Source organism: Cryptotermes secundus, unplaced genomic scaffold (assembly GCF_002891405.2).
Source record: "Cryptotermes secundus unplaced genomic scaffold, Csec_1.0 scaffold581, whole genome shotgun sequence".
In the NCBI taxonomy this organism is placed as follows: Eukaryota; Metazoa; Arthropoda; class Insecta; order Blattodea; family Kalotermitidae; genus Cryptotermes; species Cryptotermes secundus.
In genome coordinates, this window is record NW_019739959.1 from 361,188 (window position 1) to 384,512 (window position 23,325).

The 23,325-nt window shown below is 37.6% G+C and overlaps 1 protein-coding gene across 4 annotated transcripts in view; it reads right to left on the bottom strand.

Annotated features, from left to right (window-relative positions):
* LOC111872162 (lysosomal-trafficking regulator) overlaps positions 1–23,325 on the bottom strand; it is an 87,212-nt gene that overhangs the window by 55,363 nt on the left and 8,524 nt on the right. For all 4 annotated transcript variants that reach the window (XM_023865754.2, XM_033754554.1, XM_033754556.1 and 1 more), the window contains 12 exons: positions 22,261–22,415; positions 20,524–20,796; positions 19,452–19,552; positions 18,350–18,687; positions 16,413–16,784; positions 13,739–15,272; positions 12,348–12,464; positions 6,605–6,771; positions 4,883–5,238; positions 3,192–3,406; positions 1,464–1,573; positions 289–499 (listed from right to left, as the gene is read on the bottom strand). In XM_023865754.2, coding sequence (XP_023721522.1) covers positions 289–499; positions 1,464–1,573; positions 3,192–3,406; positions 4,883–5,238; positions 6,605–6,771; positions 12,348–12,464; positions 13,739–15,272; positions 16,413–16,784; positions 18,350–18,687; positions 19,452–19,552; positions 20,524–20,796; positions 22,261–22,415 — 3,949 coding nt within the window. The remainder of the gene's footprint in view (positions 1–288; positions 500–1,463; positions 1,574–3,191; positions 3,407–4,882; positions 5,239–6,604; positions 6,772–12,347; positions 12,465–13,738; positions 15,273–16,412; positions 16,785–18,349; positions 18,688–19,451; positions 19,553–20,523; positions 20,797–22,260; positions 22,416–23,325) is intronic.

Genomic DNA, 23,325 nt, shown 5'->3' on the forward strand with positions numbered 1-23,325 from the left:
AGGAACCAGAAAATTTACTGATGAACTTGTTTGATCCAAATAACACTATTTTTAATGATCCCCTAGAGTATTTAGGAAAGAAGAAGAATAACTTTTGTTATTTTTATTACTAATATTTGGTATACTTCTCTCTTTTCTTCGATTTTGATTTCTCCCCCCCCCCAGAAAACAAAGGATAGGGGGGTAGATGTCTAGTTTCCCTTCCCCCATAACAGTATTCATGAGCAGAATCTCTATTCCTGAGATATTCATGAATGACAATGTCAAATACAAGAGATGAATCCATACCTGCTCTGATATGCTGTTGATGGAGTGTAAAGGCTAGGTTTCCAGCTGTATTACTATCTCCTGCAGGACTATCATTAGTCGGACTGCTTGATCCTGATGGTCTGTGGTTGTGTGGAGAATTGTATGTTACTGTTGCTGGAAAGCATAGGATGTAGTTTGGTTGCGCACGGCTGTTTGTCACAAGTTTAGTGAGCGCACTCAACAGTGAATCCTGCGAACATGGGGGAACAGTAACATCACACATCATAATCTGTCTCAATTAACTTGATTGATTTGATTGATTGATTGTGTTCCCATGATTCTCCTTAATTATACCAATGTCTTATATGCTATGAGGCAAAATTTTGCAAGATCTGGGGTTCTCATGTCATTGTCTATGAAGTACTGTCATCTGTGACAGATTTACTTTAGTGATCCAGAGATTTCATAGAAACAAAACAGAATTAAAAAAGTACTTAAGATAAACAACTGTCTCTTATTCAGTTCTAAAATTCTTAATTATGTATCTGTCATTCGAGACAGTGTTAATGAAATGAGACCTGGATGGAAATTCATTAGATAATCTCTGCAGTCATTTTGTTCAAGAGGCAAATTTTTCCAACATTACTTCATAAAATAATGTATAAGGGGTAATGTGACTAATAATTGTGGGTTCTAGATATGATTGGATTTATTGGATGTCTTTATTACAATTACAGTTGATTATAACAGTTCACACATTGAATTCCTTCTTGATAACAAATCTCTCACTGTATTTCTTCTGGTTTTCCGACTGGTTTCTGGTCTCTAGTCTCTAGTCTTCTGCTACTCAGTACAGCTGACCCCTTCCTGTGACTCAGTTACATGCAGACGGAACATTACATCTTACAGTTCCTGTTATTCTGCATATTGGTTGCCATGGGAACATGTTTACCTACCTGTTATCTAGCAACATATGTCTTTGTTGTGCTTCTCTGACTGCACACTTTCTGCTTTCAGGTGTCATGTCACAACATTTGATATACTTATATTTCAGATAATTTTTGTATGTTTCAGAAACTGTTCTCTATCAATACATATTGTGAGAGCCATAGACTGTAACATAACCACAAGAAATCTTCACAGCATCAGAGATTTCAATTGAACAGAATAAACATGTGGCCACAGGCCTGAATGTGTTAAATACTAATGCTTACCAGTGGAGGGTTTTCAGATTTAAAAAGACTGAGGTACAAGGACAGTTCTTTGGGACTGATGTTGTAGTACGCAAGCTGGGCCACTAGTTCCAGGATGATTCGTTGCAGCTCTGAATAATACATACAAAATGTAAGATTTGAGGCTTTCACGGCGGTGACTATGAAGAAAGCAGTCTTCTGGGATTTGGCACCGTGTATANAAATGATGAATTTTATAAATATACTAAACAAATTATATAATAAATCCAACCAGGAGCATTATCATATGAGAGCTTAACAGCCTACATACTGGTACTCATTTCTGCAGTATTTCAGTGCCTTTATTTTGTTTTTGTGTGTTATTTTACAACCCTGTCACTATTTACACTACACAGCATCAAATTGTAGGATCAGAGATGAATCATGAACAGGGAAAAATTGGGAAGGAAGCAGATGTGGTCTGATCATAGTATTAACCTAGCATTTGTCTGGAGGGCTGAAGAAAATTACATTAATCTTCAGCCAGGATAGGCATTCACTGAGCCAAACCCTGAACCCCCAGATTATGAAGCATCTATGCTAACCATGGGACCACAATGTTTGCTTTTAAATCCATGAGGTAGGTTCCATTCATGGGGCATCCTGGTATACAACATGCAACGAGAATTTCTGTTGATTAAAGAAAGCAACTTTGTTCATATTCTCAAAATACAAGGCCCGCTCAGCGACAGGTAAAAAACATCTTTCTCAAAACTTTGTCAAAATTAATAACACAAAATTTAAACGATAACTATCACTGGTGTCATAATGTTTAAAACAGTTTTATTTATATTGTTGCACATCAAGTTTAGATTAAAGACATGTGGTCAGAACATGAACAGGTGGTCAGACGAAATTAATTTCTTAAAAATAATAAAATGTATTGTCCCTAGTATGGCACCAGCCCAGGCGGCTGCTTGATTTGCCTGTACTGCTACACTAGTCCTGAATATTCTTTAAAAATTTCTTATGCAAAATATGTGACACTATGTAGAAATTGAGGTTCTCACAGCAGTGGTTATGAAGAGTGATATAACGCCACGTAGTCGATTGAAAGTCAATCAACGTTACAGATGAACATGTCCCCTCAGTCTTCACCAATTGCTACCTTCTTCATGCTGGTTTGACTGCCTCTGTGGTCTAGTGGTCAGAGTTCCTGTCTATAGATCCAGACATCCCGGGTTCGATTCCCGGCGCTACCAGATATTCTGAGTAGTAGTGGGTCTGGAATGGGGTCCACTCAGCCTTGTGAGCATAGTTGAGGAGCTATTTCAAGGAAATAGCGGCTCCAGTCTAGAAAACCGAGATTAACGGCCATGGGGATCTGTTACGCTGACCACATGACACCCTCTATACACTAAAGTTGGTACTAACTTCTCCGACAAGCGGCGGTCGCTTGGTCAGTATAATTCACTTGCGGACTAAAGCCACGTTTTTTTTTGTGTGTGTGTTTTTTTTTAAATGCTGGTTTCTTGCTTGGCTTAATTTTCAGCTTTGAAGACTGATGCAACACATTCCTCCCAAAAGTCAGTTGACTTTCAACAGACTATACAGAGCTATACCCCAGATGACATTAAGCAACAAATCAACATTATGAATAATAATTCTGTCTGAATAAACTGAGAAATGCTCATGGCCACGTGAGAATATAAATTTGTACTTTTCTTACTTAAAGAACCCAACAAAGGAAACAAATCACTGTACACTCACCACTGAGTTTAGACTCATTGACAGAGAGAACAGATGTGAATCCCTTAAGCAACTTTGTCATGAGATCACTGTTTGCTAACAGCATACAGTTTTGTGCATTTTCTCGACACAAAGCAACAAGCCGTTGTATACAGTGAACTAAGCCCTGTAGATGTGTCGATTCATTTGGTCGTTCAGGATACGAAGCTGCAGCTTCAACTGGCATCTCATAATACCTGAAACAAAACATTCCAAATATTAAGTAACTGCTATTGTTATGATAATAACCTTCTGTTCATTGTGACCGATAATCACATAAAATCAATATTCTGATGTACCATGTAGTATGTGAATCAACATGATGTTAATAAGATTGAAAAATAACAGACAATCTACCTGGCACAAGTAAACTTGGTAGAACACAATCTGATAACGACTCGTTTATTTACGAATATGTCATTAATGTAGATTCTAAAGGGTTCTGATGATAGTGTATAACACCCAGAATTAGTGGGTCTTTGGACCTTGTTCACTGTCTGGTATTCTAAAAACTACAGAACACATTTCAGAAACTGGATCTGTTTCCATCCTTGGGTAACTGGGGGGGGGACATACTCTTTGTGTTCTACAAGTGTCCAGTGAGGTTAGCTCTTACTAAGGGACCCAACAGACCAGGTGTCTACCCCCTCACCTGATGACTATCCATGTTTGCTGGTATAAAGCTAAGAGCTTTATATTTGCCTAGCAATGACTTCACAGCAGTATGCGCTGCTTGACTTCAGTCTGTCTACTTTTAGATACTGGCACATAAGCACTTCAAATCTCTTCAATCATCCATTAGAAAATGAGGAAAGTGTAGCTCCATAGTTTGCCTTACATGTCTCCCCACAAATAAGATTTATGTTTTTATATTGAAATCTACTGTTGATGTTGAAAATACAGGGCATACACAAAAGAATGTGCGGTTTCAAAAGTTAATAAAAATTTATTTCTCAACTTACATGGGCACAACATACACTGTCAGATGCGGCAACTGTCCAAGTTTCTCACATGCTAATTAGAAACCTCCAATGTGTGCACTCTGGATCACATGACACACATCCACACGGTAATCAAACTGCTGCAAATGGAGATAACAACCTTCTCCCTTGGCCACCCTGTTCAGCAGATCTTAGACTGTGCGATTTCTTTCTTTTGGGGGTTCGTTAAAGAGAGTGTTTATGTACCACCATTGCCCACGTCCATCCATGAACTTTGTGATCGAATAATGCAGGCACTGCAGGCCATTACAGCAGACATGCTACACCGGGTGTGGGATGAGTTTGATTACCGTGTGAATGTGTGTCGTGTGACCAAGGGTGTATACATTGGAGGTTTCTAATTAGTGCATGAGAAACTTGGACAGTTGCCGCATCTAACAGTGTATGTTGTGCCTGTGTAAGTTGAGAAATAAATTTTTTATTAACTTTTGAAACCGCACAATTCTTTTGTGTATACCCTGTACCTAGAGATTGATCTCCAAGGCCTCCATGGAGTGATATCTAGCAAAATTGGATAAATTGTCAACAGACTATGTGGCATTATATCCCACAAGATAAAACTCTTCAATGTCAAAGATGTTTTAAGCACAGTTCAGTTAACACTTTCCACAAGTGGTTTTGGTTTGAAACCCCAATGGTACCTCAACTGCTCTTCACATTTGTTGGACTAACCTTCTGTTCAGATGAACAAGAAGTTGAACAGCCAGAAGACAGAGTGAAGGATGCGCAATGCTGTGAGGAACTCGTACTGAATTCGGTACTCCATGTCCAGCAGGAACAGGTGCTGCCAGAGCTGCTGTGGTGGCAACAGAACTACTTGATTCTTCCCCCATGTCACCAACGCCCACACAATTTGTAACACCAGTACCAGACACTTCCAGAACTTCTATATCTGCCTCATATCCTTCATCTGCTGTCACATATGCTTCACTTCCCCCCTCACTTCCATCTCCAGCCTCAGCTTCATCTTCATCTTCACCCTCATCCCAAGCAGCTCCACCACCAACACCAGCCAACAGTGATGGCAACTGTTAACATCAATACCAAATTAATCCTTTGCAGACTGCAGTTCTTCTAAATAATATACAAGAATCCAGTTCGTACCTCACAGGAAACATTACGTCTCCGCTACAAAGTCCAACTGGTTAATGCTGTTTAGGGAAACAGTCGCTGTTTATTGTGAGAACCATATGGAACACACAGATACACTCTGTGGGAAGAATACAGAGTTTTAGTATGTTCAGTTCGTACCTCACAGGAAACATTATGTCTCCACTACAAAGCCCAACTGATTGATGCTGTTTAGGGAAGCAATTGCTGTTTACTGCGAGAACCATATGGACCATACAAATACATCGTGTGGGCAGAATATAGGGTTTTAGTACGTTAAAGTAGGTGGTGCATATAGAACCACTGGGCTTTAAATGTTTAAGTTATCGCCTATATATATCTTTCTTATCCTTTACCAATCACATGTTGCACTGTTGTCAAGATGTATGCATGAGTCCAGTACGTATAGTGACTCACTGTTTTCAATATAAATACCATTACCCCCAAGTTAAAATTTGACTGCCAGCACTGAACCTAGCCTAGTGAGCACAATACTGAACAAGTCAACAATACAACACATCAAATTCCTAAGCAAGCAGAAGCAAAGGCCATCCCACATGTAAGGTGGTTAGTTGCCAGCTTCCCACTATAGAGGCCTGGGTTCTAACCCAGGAGAGTCCATGTGGGGTTTGCAGTGGACAAAAAGGCACTAGGATAAGTTTTCTCAAAGTACTTCAGTATTCCCCTGTCAATTTTCAATCAGCAATTCCCTATTCTTTCATCTATAATCTGAAGCTGGTACAATGGGCCCATTTGTAGCCCATGTAAGTCCTCCCAAAGCAGAAACATAACAGTTGAAGCTGCTTACTAAACATCATGATGGTATAATCACCTCTCCTGCTATATACTATATACGAGATCTAGCTTCAGATCTTGGCCTGGAGACCATATGCACTGATTGGTTTTCCTCAGTCCCTTCAGGAAAATGCAGGTCACTACCTTAGCACAGTTCTGCCAACCCCAAATACTTCATGGACTGGATAAGTTATGAACCCAGGTCTACACTGTAGTCTCTGTTATGACAGCATGTACTTTGATAAGCGAATATCAATATTTCAGAGCAACCTGCTGCCTCTATCCTCAGGGTTCAATGTTCCTCTGAAACACTAGTAATCAGCTACTAGACTATGTTGTGTCATAACCTACGAGAAAACAATTTATATATCCACTACCTCCAAAACCTCCAACTCAATGCAGGCTTACCTGTCAGAAACTGCATGCTATAATCAACAACTCTAGTTCCTGATTTCTCTTTAATAGGTAGTATTACAGCAGAACATATACCTTTGGCTTCTTGTTGGGAGGTAGCACTTGTTCATGGTAACTCTGTGCGACAGCACATCTCAGCAACATGTCACACAGCTGTCGCATGTTCACACCGCCATCTACGTCCACATTGAGCAAAGCTCTCTGCAGACATTCCACCACAGATTCACTGCTCACTGGCACACCTTCCAAAAAAGGGATTTTTTTTTAAATATTTCATATTCCTACTGCAATAATAAAAATCATCACAGTCACCATTATCTTAATTTTCATCTTCTTCATGCATCAAATTATTCAATAATTCTTAGGATTCTCATTTTAAAATGATAGCAGCAGCAAGCACAGATGGCAGCAGTGGTTGTATTTTAAGATTTCTTCTGCACACTTTTGCTATCAGGTTTATAGAAACTGTATATAGTGACTGGATATCAAGACAGATATAAATGCATACTATACATCCTAGCAAGCAGGAGACTAAATGCGCAGCATATCACGTTCATAACACACTTAGAAATAAAACAGGACACTACAAGGGACTTTATATTTCAGTATCCCATTGCACTGAGGCATTATCCCTATTATTAGAGTACACGTTAATAATGCAACAATATAAAAGACATCTAGAATATGTCACTCACTAAAAATGTATTTTAATACTTTATGATGTCAAAATCATTAAAATGTCAATAGGACACTAAAAGTATATTTTATACATTAAAAGTGATTATCAAACTAGAGAAAACAGATTACTGTGAATTCCAAATTAGTGAGGTTTCACTGTATTTATATTATAGTACATAACTCCCTGCAATCAAATATTACAAATAACTAATATGAAACTACACCCAAAATATGTTGATTACCAAATTAATATACAAAGTAAATATATATACATAAACAATGCAGTCTTATCAGGCAATCAGCTCTGTCAATCTGGGTTAGTATCCAATTTTTGGGATATTTCCTCTGTATCCATCATCAGGCGAGTTCATCGTGATGAGTGAGGCAGCTACACACTGCATATATGTGCACAGAGCATGCTTCTGGCTCTCCCAGTGTGTAGCAAACTCTGTGGGTATCAACACAATATGTGGCTGAAACACTCATTAACACAATCTCTGATGATGGAGACAAACTAGTCTTTGAGACACTGGATATAACCTCCATATTCACATGGTCCATTTTCCCTAAAAAACTTCACTGTATACANCAATACCAAAAAATAAAATTATTAAAAAAACTGTATTCTGCTGTTCTGAATATTCTAAGGCAATAAAAATATTCTTAAACAACTTAAATGTAAGTCTGTAAACAATTTTCTAACTGCCCCCTTCCCTCCTGGAAAGAATCTAGTGGCACCCATACATAAAACTATATATAAGATCTGCAATTGGACATATCATTACGGTCAATGACACATTTCTCAATACAGTAATATAAAGTCATCAAAACACATGGTGGTGATCAAGGGTTTTATCTTCTGGGATGTAATACCTCTCTGCTTGCCACCCACTTCTTGATGATTTCTTGCTTGTCTTAGTCTTCAACCCTGAAGATGGAGGCACTAAATTCCTCCAAAATATAAGTAGACTTCTAACAGATTACATGGCGTTACACCCCAGAATATAGCACTGTTCATGCAAACTGATGTGAAAACCTCAAAAAGTCTAACTTCATGGGAATGAGTTTACGTATAGCAATAACATCTTACTGACACCTTATGAATCATAACTACCAAAAATGATAATGCTGTGTGAGGGCAACATAAAGTAGAACATTACCAAGATATCTTCTGTTCATTCCTTTATATTTCTAGTAATGCAAGTCAATATAAACCAGACAATGAAATGCACATTCTGTCTACAACAGCTTGTGTGCAACTGATGTTGTCTCATGGCAATGAGATTTAAAAGCAAAGCAATTCCAACCAACAGACCTCACAGATGAACAATCTGACTAATCCATATCCTACAGCCTGCCCCAATAAACAAAGCACATCCACAAGGACTGACCGTAAACATATAAATCTTCAACACTTTATCAAATGTAAACAATTATGTATGTGTGTACTGGGTGAGCAATAAAATCAGACCCTGCACTGTGACCTTCAATGATCTATTGTGCTTCCCCTTTGGATTATGTAAACAATTAAGTCACAGTAATTATCCATTTGCAGGGAGGGGGAAGTTATTATCCCTCAAACTCCCCAGAAAAATATTTTAAACGTGTTTTTAATTCAGTTCTACTGTTATCACTGCAATGGATGTAATTTTGTAGATATATGCCACACTTTAGATAAACCTGTGGCCACGTCTTCAGAGTAAAAGAATATGCTCTGAAGATGGAGGCAGCATGTTCCTCCAAAAAGTTGGTACCCATCTACTGGTCTATACAGTGTCACATTCCAGAGGATGGTAATCTTAATATTCAATAACAGTACCATCCCCAGTCCATAACTGATCACTCTGTTCATGTTGCATATGCAGATTTGGAATTCTGAAGATACAAATTCATTCTCTAACAGACAGTTATTCTGTTCCAAACATTCATGATTATCTCCAGTGAATCACAGTGATTTCTGTTACAGTATTACCTCTGGTTTCATCATTTCATAATCACCCTACATTGTGTCTACAGTCAGAACATCAAATTAAATTTTAAAAACTGTCCCATGAAAATTACATATACTGAGAATGTTTGGGAACAGGGTGTTGAGAATATTTGAACTGAAGAGAAATGAAGTGACAGGAGGTGGGAGAAAACTGCACAATGACGAGCTCCATAACTTGTACTCTTCTCCAAGTATAATTACAATGATCAAGTCAAGGATGAGATGGGCAGGGCATGTAGCACGAATGGTGCTGAAGATGAATGTATATAGGATATTGGCGGGAAAGCCAGAAGGAAGGAGACCACTGGAAAGAGTGAGGCATAGGTGGGTGGACAATATTAAAATGGATCTTAGAGAGGCAGGATGGGGTGGTATGGATCAGACTGATCTGGCTCAGGACAGGGACCAGTGGAGGGCTCTTGTGAACATGGTAATGAACTGCCTGGTGCCATAAAATCCTGGAAAGTTCTTGAGTAGCTGCACATTTGGCGGTTTCTCAAGAAGGGCTCAGCTCCATGATTGAATAAGTCCCATGAAGATGTATGACAGAGTGGAGGTAGAGCTCTTTAGTGTTAGATGGAGGCAAATGTGCAGCTTCATGCTCCATCTCTGAGGAAAAATCCCCTTTGCATATATAATATGAGACTTCAGCAGGACTGGATATGGCGACAAGAATGAAAATTGTTTACCTCTGGCATAAATGAAACCCCAGTGATCCACACTACAGCCAGACACTTTACTGACTTAACTATTCCAGTTAATTAACCAAATTAAACTAAATTATTTCAGACTATTCCACAGCTGTTTAACATTTACTAGTGAGAAGATGGAAAGCTAATATTCAAATTTTACATTATTTGAAACAGTGAAAACTAATTACAATGAGTATAGTTCTTCTTGAGAAGTTAACAATCACTCAGTTCATCAAGAAAATTCCCTTCTCTTATGGGACTGGAAGGTTCTTCACTTTGTTCACAAGGGTCAGTCACAGGTTATACCCTGAGCCAGAAAAATTCAGTGCACACTTTCCCATCTTACTTAAGCTTCATTTCAATATTATCCTCCCATTTATGACATTTTCACAGGGAAAGGTATCACAACTTTTAATAGTGAAACCTCCATTTAATATTCCTCAATTTAGAATTTCCCTTTATTTAATGATCACTTTCAATGCTCCAAAGCCAACAACGATGATGTTAAATTACCTCACTTCAGTGTACAAATACAATGCTTAAATGTGGGTTTCTCTGTATACTGATTGACAGATCCTAATTTATGGTTCTGCCAAAATAATTATAAAAAGTATTTTCTACACCTAAATAATGCTGTCAAACTTTGCAACCTGAATATATCTGCTGGAAGATCATCAGAGACTTTCAAGGAAGACATTCCATAAGAGAAAGGACATTTCAGAAAATAAAATACCTGAACATGACCACCTTCATATACCTTCAACACATTTATCATCCTGTCAGAGGGGGGTGTATTATTCAGGCTTAAAGCTATTTAACACTCTGCCATCAAATATCACAGTTTTAAAAAATGATAAAATGCAATTTAGGTTTGTTTTATGAAACTATTTGCAAAGTAACACATTTTATTCAATTGATGAATTTGTCGAGCATGCAAGGGGCTCAAAAGTTAAAGAGTTAATAAATGGTCTGTGTGCGTGAATTATACATTGTTGAGACTTGCTTGCTGTAAGTGTACTAGTATGTATGATGTCTGTTTTTCTTATGAATTTTAATATTTTATAATGTAACTGTTTGGATGATATGGCTTGCCAGCATGTGTGGAATGGCAAGGTGTGAATTTGACAGTGGCTTTCCACGATCTATGTGTGTTGTCCTTACAACCTGGGCTATCTGTGTGAGGCCTGATTATATATTTTATTGGACCAAGGATGAATGATGTGTAGTCATCATGAATTTGTAATATGTCACATGTTTTTTATCCAGCCCTAGAGGGAGATGATTGGATCCATGAAGTAAAACATAAATGTAAATGTAAACCAGATCACATAATTATTTATAATGTCTGATGCCTTGTATGGTTTATTTTATGATGGTGTCAGTATGCAGACCCCATTAGGTCTAATGATACAATGACTGGTGGATAAGGAAAGAAACAGTCATGGCATAACCACGGTATCATCCCATAATTTGCTTTGGGAACTGAGGAAAACCACAAGTATCTTAGTCAGGATGGCTGGTGTCCTGGCTGAGATCTGAAATCAACACCCCCCAAATACAAGTACTGAGCATTACCGCTATATGAACCTGCTCAGTTTTATGTCTAGCAATTTTAACTATGATAGATATAAATACTTTCCCAGAAGAAGTGTTGCAAAATGCAAAGAAAACCAAAAAGATAATAAAATATACAATTAAAATTTTATAAGTGATGACAGGATTTTCACTCCTGCATGACTGTGATACAACTCTGTCAAGATATTACTTTTTCACTCCCTGCATACACCTGTCCTTATCAAACCCTAATTTCTATGGCAAAGTCATATTGTATTTTTATTTCCTCCACTGCAACACCCTCTCTGTAATTCTGACCCAGTTTATAAACCACAAAAAGTGTGAGAGTGATAGAGGAATGACATAGATAACACAAACACGTGAATGACTGTGGCAGAACGAATAAATTAATTTCTAGAATTGATTTTTATACATCAACTTCCACATTCAAATATATCTGCATGTCACCTGAGAATTTGACATGGTACAATACCTGCTTCATACCTGTGAGGTCCCACACTCAAATCATGGTTAACATGACCTATCCCAAGAGCTTTTCCTCAGCCCATTTTGGCAAATACCACAGTGGCCATGTCAAATTAGAACAAAACCATTTCCTTCCTCACCCTTTACAATTCGGTATTCACTAATGATGCTATCATGAGGCACTATATAATTTCAGCTATTGGATGTGTCATTAAATAAACTAAGAATAAATAAATTCATTTGATAAGCTTTTCTCACTGTTCAGTATACAGATTTACCAAAAGGTGGATTTTTCTGGAGTAATAAATTATCTGTTCCTTGGCCTCAAAACAGTTCCAGCATTCATCCAGTAAGGTGTACAAAAAAAAATGTAAAACCACTTCAACAAACATAAAATAAGAGTTAATGGTTGTCATACCAGTTTCATCAAGAACAGGAGGAGCCGTCAGGGTGACAATCAATGTGGATTCAATCAGCTTCATGCATAAGTAACTTTCTGAATGGCTTGCAACTGGGCAGGCTACCAGTTTCATACCTAAAATTAAAATTCAATAATTTGCATAGCTATAATATAACAGCATAAACAAACTAATACTATATATTTGAGAATATCACAAATCATTCATTTTTTTGTAGAATGGAAGAATATTTATTACACACATAGCAGCTACAATTACATAACAGAAATTAATAAAAATGGTTTTGCTCTATGTCCAAGTACTGCAACTGTTTTCTATTATTTGCCATAGTTTAATCATGTTATTAACCTTTTAAAGCCTAGTGGTTATTTTATGCATCATCTGTTTTAACATACTAAAACTCAGCATTCTGCCCACAGAGTGTATTTGTATGTATGTTTCATGTGGTTCTCACAGTAAACAGTGATTGTTCCCTTAACAGTATTAACCAGCTGATATTTGTAGCATGGACTTAATCTGTTTCCTGTAAGGTACAAATTGAATATTTATATAATATGCAGAAAAAAGGGTTAAGTCCAACACATAAAAATAAAGCTGAAGGTGACAGTATTTCCTATTTAAAACTATGAATGCTACAAACAAAAAAGTTATAAAATTCACTCCTAAACTGCATAAGAACCATTTTCTAAGTGTTATAACTACATATAAGAACTGAAATTTTCATGGTACTGAAAATTTTGATTTCAGTGTTCTGGGTTATGATGCCATGTAGCCTAGCAGGTTGGCACCATCATCTGAGAGGAACCTGTTGCCAGATAAAGATGGAGACAGGACATTCCTAAATCCCCACCATGATCCAAATACTCAGAAGTGACACACACAACCCTTTTTCATATTGATGTGTAACTTGAATTAATACTTTAAAGAAGAGTGAATTTTTAAGTAGGAATTATGGAAATGGAATAAAGAGTGGGCCCTCTCTGGACATATCATGAAATACAGCTGATCATCTGTCCACCAAACTTTTCACTTAGAAGAGGGGAAGAGATACTGTAAATTATTTTACAGGAACATGAAAATGTCAGAATTAAATAATTAATACAAAGTTACAAAAAAGAACAAATAATGAGTTTTATGGAAGAATATAATTCAGAAAAAAAAACTATTGTGATGCAAACTAACATTTAAAAAAACTGACAAGATCCATTTTTAAAAAAATAACTCACTCTTCACTATGAAATAATCGGCAGCAAGTGAAGAAAGGCTTTATTATCATCATTTGATAAAACTCGATACATTTATTTGAAGAGTACGATAAAAACATTGCACTTAATGGGAGCAGTTTTGGGTAATTTATTAGATATTTAAGTGCACACAAAGTGAAGCTTACCTGGTTGTTGCTTGGACGTCACCCTATCAAGCAGAATCTGGAGAAGTTTAAATCCATCATAAGCAAGCGGGTTTTGTGACAGATGTCGTCTATACTGTGGACTGCACAGAACCAAATTGGCACATGTGCGCCAAAATACACACACAGTTGCCAACAACTGCACATAACTTTTTCCATTCTGCTTATCAACAGTGTTACACATGTTACACTCATCTCCAATTTCACAAGAGAGATTATCAAACTCCAACTTTTTATCTTCTTCATTTACTGACATTATTTCATTTAGTTCATCAGTCTTGCTGGCATCCAACATATTTTCTGCTGCTTCACAACAATTAGGTTCACTTTTAGTTTCTTGTGGAATTGTTACTGGAATATCATTGCGAACAAGTGCAAGAAGAATGCAACTAGTGGCTGACTGAACTGCTTCCTGAAGCATACACAAAGAGGGCAGCTTCCCCACGTCACCCACAGTGTCTCCACTTTCACACTCAAGTTTCCAAATCTCGACAATTGACGTTACCTCTAAAATGGAACAGCAAAGCTTGGAAAATGGCGGCAGAGATATGAGTTCCAGCATGTGGCTGAGGCCATTGTACTTGACAACAAATTCTTCTGCAAATACAACATTTCCAGACAGTATACATGAGAATGCAGACAAACAAGAAAGGATGTTAAACTTTGCATTTGAGACATCATCAGTAGAACTGGAGGACTCAAGCCAACAGGTTTTGGCAGCAATGAAAACAGGATAGAAAACGTTAAATAGTAAGCGATGTTTAACAGGAGGAGTGCAACGCGGAGCTACCTTGAGTAGATGGGATGTGATGGCATGGCTTAATTTTGTATCAGAAGACTGCACAAGTTCACGGAACAGTTCTAAACACTCCCAAGAGCGCTTTGATACTGCCTCAATATCACTGTCAGCTTTCTTTAAGTCTGTACTTGAAGAACTTTTTCCATCTGGTGAATGACCACTTTTGTTTCGAGCGACAGTTTCATAAAGCAATTCCTCTGCTGAATGCTCAGACATAGGGGATTGTACTGATTTTGAAATAATATTTCCACTGCAGAAAACACAAGAAACAGTAGACTCATGTTTTGAGATAATACCTAATTCCAAATAGATTGTTCTTTCCAATAAAACAAAACCTAGTGCTCGAACTTTACCACTACTTCCATTTTTAAATAAATCTATCAATGGACTGATGATGTTTCGAGTTGGGAAACAGCAGCACGTTCCACACAGGGTCATCACTCGCATAACATGTGGACGGATGTCTATTGTTGAGCTAGACCCTGTCAAGATACGAACTAGACCCATGAAGAGAGATGCAACACAACATGTAGGTTGTCGAGGCCCTACCAAAGTCGGGCAGAATGGTCCACCAAGCAAGTCATAATGATGATGCAGTCCAACTGATGCTTGACTCATACAACGTTTGTGTCGAGCCTGACAGCAATGATGAGAATGGACAATCTCAGCACGAACCTTCTTCAATGCAGTTACAAGCTGACCAACCAGATCAATAACCTGCAAAGTACAAGGGAATGTTAAAAGTAAGGTTATAAAAGCTAGGTGCATAAAATTAGCACATAAACATGAAAAGGTGTAAGCAAACCTTCTGACCATTAGTATGCTACATTTTAAAAGTAACTGTGTACATAAATGAATAGCTTTTAGCAGAAACAAAAAAATAAACTACAATTTCAAAAGGTTTCATCATGGAAAATTTTGTTTCAGAATATGTTATTATCGTATAATGACTATCCTGTTAATAAATATGGGAACATCTTTATAAGAGACATCTCAAACCATTACACCTCTCAATCTATAAATAAGTAGCAGAAATCCATCAAGTGTAACATTTTTTTATTATTATTCTCAGTGGGGTGAGTTTGAGTGCACTCGGTACTGCGACCACTACTGGCCCCAGATAGGTGATGGTGTTTGTGGAGCAATTGGTGGAATGAAGATTGACAGGGGAAACTGACGCACTCGGAGAAAACCTGCCCCAGCACCACTTTGTTCGCCATAAATCTCACATGACCACACCTGCGCTCAAACCCCTGTCAAACCAGTTGAATTTGATCGACTTTCATTACTTATGGATGTACGGAAATAACAGAGGTAACAACCAATGATGTGCTGAATGGATTTTCATTCAATTTTAGTTCAGGGAATTATATTAAAATTTGTTAACATGTTCAAATTTTGATTAAAAGTGGACAATAATAAAGGACAATGTTTCAAACAAAAGTCATAGAGAAAAATTATATATATTTTGTTTAAAATGCTTTTTTTTTTTTAGCTTTTCAGATAAATAAACAAAAGAGGTTCTTATGATATCAACTCACAGCTTAAAGCCATCACACAATTTATGACCAATTTTATATTGGAGGTCATTGCTCATCAAACTCCTGTTGTTTTATATTATTTATAGGGCAGCATCAGAAATTAGTATTCATGAATGCTCTGTTACTGACCAGGTAACAGAGTGAAACTGCCAGAATTTTTATGCTGTGCCTAAATTTCCTAACTTGTTAAATTAACATTCAGGTTCCATAAAATGTTGGGAAGTTCTTGAGTAGCTGCACAACTGGCAGCTTCTCAAGAAGGGCTCATCTCCACAAAATTGGTTGGTTAGTTTGTTAGTTTGTTAAAGTTCATCACCTTCTTTGCTCTGGAAGCAGACAATTTTGCTTCCACATGGGGGAGAGAGAGTAAAGCAACTATGGTCTTTTCAATAAGTCGCCCTCCGTGACTTTCTGCAAACAACTGGAACAGCTGCAGGAAGTCTTGAAACTTGTCAACAGTCGAACGTTGCAGTAGAAGACAATAGAGAAACATAAGGATACCATATGCTATCCCAAATATAAACTCTTGCAGCAATTTATTGACAGCCTGTAGATCTTCGAAAGATCCTTGATCTGAGTCTGGTACTGCAACATCCATTTTTCTGACAGCATCTTCCAATATCTTCAGCATCACAGGCAACATACCATTGCAGATTGCAGCTGTAGTTGCATCTGGGTGCAACAATATCTGAAACATTTTGTTAAGCCACTGGTATCAGCTGTTTCATTCTCTTCAAGTCAATTCAATTCAGTTAGTTACATGTACATGATAACCCAATAGCAAACTCCATGGAACTAAGTCCTTCTTGAAAAGCTGTTAGTTGTGCAGTTACTCAAGAATTTCCAAACATTTCACCATGTTATAAAAGCCTTCAGATCAATCAAGTCCATAGAAACCCATCCTGTCCCTCTAAGGTGCTGCAGGAGCCAATTACAGAGATATCACAAACAAATAAAAAGTGAAGGAAAACAATAACGAGATGTAGCGCATGTACACTATAAGATATTCTACTCCATAGTAGATACAGGACAAACATAAGCTTATAATGACTGTCACTACCTATTAACCAAATTTACCAAAAGAATTAAATCAAAGAAAATCACTGTCAGACATACAGACCCTGTTACCTGCTTCATTTGCAGCTACAGCACAGCTCTCTACAACATACATGATCAATTAATTTGTTTTAATTTGTCTCTGGACATTTATTCTAGGACGGGGACAAGTGATGGGCTTTTGTGAACACAATAATGAACCTTTGGGCTCCACAGAACTTCTAAGTGAACAACTATTAGCTTCTTAACCCTTTCACTGGGAATCCCAGAAGGTTCTGTGAAGGTCCAATGATAATTTAATGGGTATAATGTGCCACTAGATACCCTGACTTCAATGGCGTGAAGCTTCTGAGTATTATAAACTAGAAAGCTGAATTCTTACTGTTGTAACAGCTGGAATGTCGTCTAGAGGGGAGCACTGAGTAAGAGACACAGCAAAATACTTGACATCTAACCATCTTCTCCACTGCATGTGCTCAGGTAGCAAATTCATATCCCTCCATATTCATTTTTTTCATAAAATTGAACCAAGTAGTTTCAACCTCAATTTTGTAAATACAAATATTTCTTTTGGAATTCAATAGATCAAAATCTCAGCAATATGATGCATATAGAAGATTAAGTTGTCCATCTTCTTAATGAATTAAGCACTATGCCATGAAGACGCATAGGGAAGTAGGGGTATAGCACCACCATTCTTGACCTCAGCACTAGACAGGTGAATGGTCAGCTTTCACACCCAGATCGCTTTACCCCAGGGGAAATCACCCCCCAGTACCCACTGGATAGCAGGATGGGTGGGCTCCAGGGCCAGTCTGAACACTACTGAGACGAGAAAAACCTTAACCTGCTGGGAATCGAACCCTGGTCATCCAACCCATAGCCTGTTGCTATATGACTGAGCTATCCTGACTCCTAACATAATAAACATACAATATAATACTAGTTGTACTGCGAAGTATTCCAAGTTGCATGGTTGAAAAAGGGTGGGTTACACCACAGCAAGTACAGCTCCACAAGCGATTACGGACTGAGTTCAATGCAGAGTTAAGAAGTTAATCATGAACACCTTTATGAAACAGAAATGCAGCAAAGATGGAATAACATAATTCACAGCTTCAATGCATATTTTGAAATTAGCATACTTCAAAGCAATAACTAAATATGTTTGGTTGTAAAAAAAAAAGATCCAAAAACCTTTTCTAGTGCCGTGAGCAGGAGACGAGTCATGGCTGCCTTCAGTTCAGCAATCTGAGTTGTGACTAGACTGATGTTTGTGTTGCCTCCAAACTGTAGTGTGCACAGGTTCTCAAGGGCAAAGTTAACAGCTTGTAAAGAGATGTACTGTCCTCCATTGGCTGCTACAGCAGAGATGCCATTCAGCTCCGCCCCACACAGGCTCCTCACCAAGTCAATCACCAGGTGAAAAAACTCATAACAGTGGATCTCTGAGGAAAAAACCTCTTTGGTTCTTGAATCCTCAAAGTCAGTTGGACTGGGAGACCTTCTGGAATCTAACACTCTATCCCCTCTTCCTGCAAAGAAAATTCTTTATTAACACTTACAGTAAATAATAAATCAACAAACCAACATAATAAAAACCATTACAGACTGACTAAATACAAATTTCAGTGTAACCTTGTTACAGTAAAAGTAAAGGTATCCCTGTAACAGGCTGCGGATGCCCATAGGTTTGTGAGATGTTGAGGTTCCCACATTTTCTAGACAATCGGCTCATAGACGGCAGCAAGGTTGTCAGCCTTATGCACCAGCCACCCTTTAACCCCAAGAATATTCCAAGAATATTCCTGGTCCTCATTTCTGTTAGAGGCTGAGTCGATCCCAGGGCCATAACCTTGTTACAGACATTTACAAATTAAGATTTATGGCTATTAACTCCTAGTAAAGTCTAAAACATAATGAAATAATCTGTCTAAAACAAAAAATAATGGTATTAAACTGAATTTAATTCTGAATTTTTCAATGAAAATTAAAGGCTGTGAAATAAAATGAATAGCAAATGTTTCTGAGTTCTGCAATCACTTTTGGAATGCAATTACTGCATAAATTTAGATCAAAATAATATTCCTCTCTTTAACTGTTCCCATCCTTAGGCTAGTTTCATGGTGGGAGAGGCTAACTGATCATTGGTAAATATATGCTGTGAGATACTGAAGAATGGAATAGTAATATTATAACATAGCATCAGTGAATACATGCTAAGTTGTGAAATCTTCATGTAACTCAATCCAATACTGCTCCAACTTCATAATACAGATAAGGCTAATCAACTCCCTACCTCTTCTGCTTGGAGTGTAGTCAGGTCTGTCCAATCTGGCTTCATCCTCACTTCGCACCACTGAAGTGAAGTAGTCAAAGTCCATTGGGTCCAGCCAAATCCTAAACAAATATGAATGGATGCTTAAAATTTCAGCATAATACTGATATACACCGTGTTTCAAAATGATGGACCCAATTTCATAGCCATATATTTCATGATGGCAACATGCTACAATTATACAATTACAGGAAAGGTCACAAATGGTCTAACAAGTTATTAGATTTTGTTAACTTTTTTTATAAATGCTCTATGTGCCCTCCACCTGCTGCACGGACAACACTGAGACAATAGCTGAATTTATCCCAAACGCCTCTCAAAGTGTCTTCTTCCACTGAAGTCACCGCTGCCGTTATTCTGTTTTTGAGGTCATCCAGGTTAGTCGCTCATGGTGGCACAAAAACTTGGTCTTTGACATATCCCCACAAGAAAAAGTTGCAGGGTGTAATGTCTGGAGATCTTGGGGGCCAAAACCGTAGTGCCAAGTCTTGGGGCACCATGCGCCCTATCCAATGTTGAGGCAGTGATGCATTTAGGAAATGTGGTGGGAGAGGCATCTGGTGGTAATCTTTTGAAACTCTATCCCTAACCCTTTCAAGCAGTAAGAGTTTCATTCATGGGTGGTTTGCGGTTGCAGATATATAGCAATTTCAAATAGGGTTCACCATTTTGAAACAGCCTGTAGATATTTACCTGTACAGACACTTCCAACTAAAATAACCTTCTGAAGAAGCAATGAGAGTTATGCTTCTTCCCAGTTTCTTATTTTACTTACTGTTCTACCCTGAACAAGGAAATATTTCTCCAAAACATCAGTGGACTTCTGCTGGACTGCATGCTCTTACATCTGAGAAGACAGTGTTCTTCAACTTAAAATCTGACTGCTGATGCAGTTATAATTATAGGTACTTTCTTAAATATTAAATGTATACAAGTGTACAATAAATTCTACTTTAGAGATAGCTGGGAAAGGTACAATCCATTAAGAATCCAATGCAAAACTTGCATTAAAATGTTAATGGGTCCATCTTACCTAAGAGTACTGGATTTGTTAAGTTGTTCCAGATGGTTCTCAGTTCCAAGACAGTGTTCGGAATCACTAGTCGCCGCTGTTGCCTCCCCATTCATACCGCCACTTGTTACTACTGGTGATGTACCACCTTTCACTGGTGTCCTAGTTCGACGACCTGATCGATTTGTCTTGGTCGACGTGTTACTATGGCTACGCATGAATTCAGCTCTCATTGGAAGACACAAGCCTTGGTGCACAGTGCGATGAGGCTTCATCTTCGGAGGAGTTCTTATGCTAACAAAAACCCAGCCATACAGCCATGTGTTCTTTGATGGTCAAAAAAATGTATAGGAAAGGTATACATTTTTGGCCACTATTATGATTTATTTTGAATGTCAGCGCTGCATTTAAAAAAATTCACACCTTGGAAGCTAGAGGGGTCAGAGTTGGAGTCCCAGTAGAGTCAAGAATTTTCCCATCTCCATGGCATTCAGACTGGCTCTGGGGCCCACCCAGCCTCCTATCCAAAGAGTACTGGGGGCTATTTCCCCAGGGGTAAAGCAGCAGGGGTGTGAAGCTTATCATTCACCACCAACTAGTGCTAAGGTTAAGAAAATGTGGATCTATACATCCACTCTCCCATATGCCTTCACGGCGTACTGCTTAATTAGTTACACGCACAGGGTCAACTTTACCGCTTTTTTTACCTTAGTCCTTGGAAGCTAAATAACTATGGGTCTACACTAGTCAGTTACTTATAGCAAGGTGACAATGACAAAATCGGTTAACTAATAATTAATAAACTGCAGGTACCTACAAAAGTTTACCATGATCTACTCAATGCACAGCGTCACATCGCAGAAGGCAGTACTCTTCACAGTTAACTGCTGTGAGAACCTTACATCTCAGAGCAAGGTGCTGGTCTGACAGGAAGGACTGACTAGTACTTGAATGTTTCAGGTTAGCATTCCTGCTTCATACTTCCAGAAGCTCAATTTCAATTTCAATTTCTAGTTGCTTATTCTGAACATGGATTTTCATGGCATTCCTCATTTTTCCCCAGGCAAAATGACAGGAGAGTACTTAAAAAGAGGCCATAATTGTTTTCTTAAACTTCTTCTCTATTCATCACTCAGTCATGATTCCACTTATCATTACAGCTGAAATAGCATCATAAAATAAATGAAAAAAGCATAAAACTCACTAATCAAATGAAATAAAGTCAGTGATGATAGTTTTATTATGTAGTAGTATGATACCTAAATAATATCATGAATCTAGTATATAAGATCTTATAAATGGTCAGACAAAATTAAAAAAAAACATATCTAAGTAAAAACTGCCTTACAACATTTTATATCTACCATTTCCTTAAACAAACACCCAATTCAAGCAACAACTTCCGTACAACTTACGGAATAATTTGTCCAAATTGTATCACTTCTAACAATTTCATGAAGTGTGTAGAAATCCCAAAGAAATTCTAGTCAAAAATTTACTGTGGCCATCTGTCACAATATTTACACGTTTTAATGAAGAAAGGAATTTCTGGTATTAATTTATGGACTTATAGATGTCTTAATAAAAATAATGCTTAAAAAATGAAACATAGTGTTTAATTAAACCATACTTTGGGGTGTAGCTGGTCTTAAGGTCACAACGGCTTGAAAGTCAGAATTCAATAAGATGCAGTGTCACAGATATTTCAAGGGGGCTCTCTCATTGCATTAGGCTGTACAGCAAAGCAAATTACGTTACCTGGTGATATCATCCATACCACAAGAATCCTTCGAAAATGTAATAAAAGGATTTTCCACTTTCATGTTTTCTTTCTGTTCTGGGCCCAATTTCTGGAGACACACGGGATAGAGTGAAATAAGCAAGCTTGCCAATTCTCGCCCACATGACAAGTTCTGAAAATAAATGTACACTTAATGAATAAAGATTATATCGATTATCAACAAATTATTTAACAGTTATTTTGTCTTATCAATTAATCTTTTAAAATTAGTTCTTCATAAATTAATCTTTTAATCTTGAACAGAAGATTGCCTTGTTTTCTCTGATTTCAATTCTTTTCATTCATTTTATTCATTTTATCTCATGTACTCTTGTGAGAGTCAAATGACTGTCAAGTTCTATGACTGATTTTTTTTCATCAAATTTCATCTCAGCACTGAGAATTTTTCTATGTGAGATATGAGGTTCTCATAGCAGTGTCTATCTTCATTTGTCTCTGCACTGCATATAGACAGAACTGGCTTCACCGAGTCTTTCTAGCTAGAAATTTCAAAATTCTCTGCCTATATGTATGTGTAAAATGCTTAGGTATGTTTCAGTTCCTCACCAGTGGGAATGAGTTTGCAGGAATGCTGATAGAGTTGCAACTTGTTGACTGTACGATGAGAACTACTTACATGGAATACACACAAAGCAAATAACTATACAAAACACATACAAGGGTACAATTCAGAAATGGTATTCACACCATTTTATTATATAAATGTTAAATACGTTTTTCATTTGCATTTATTTTTTTAACCATATTCATTTATGTTCTACGTCCGTGTTATGCATATTTCATATTATGTTATGTAGACTTGTTCCAATGATTGACTGGAACATTTGTTCTGATATATGACACATTCTATATCCAAGGGTTTGTGACTCTACTTCTCAACCTGTTTCTGGATCTGCTTGAATTTGAAATAAATGAACAATGAACATATATGAGACAAACTCCGTCTTAAGTGCAACAATTTTATTGTAGTTCTTTCTTCTTCCCTTCCTCCACACTACATGTTTCGGCCCTAAATGGCCATC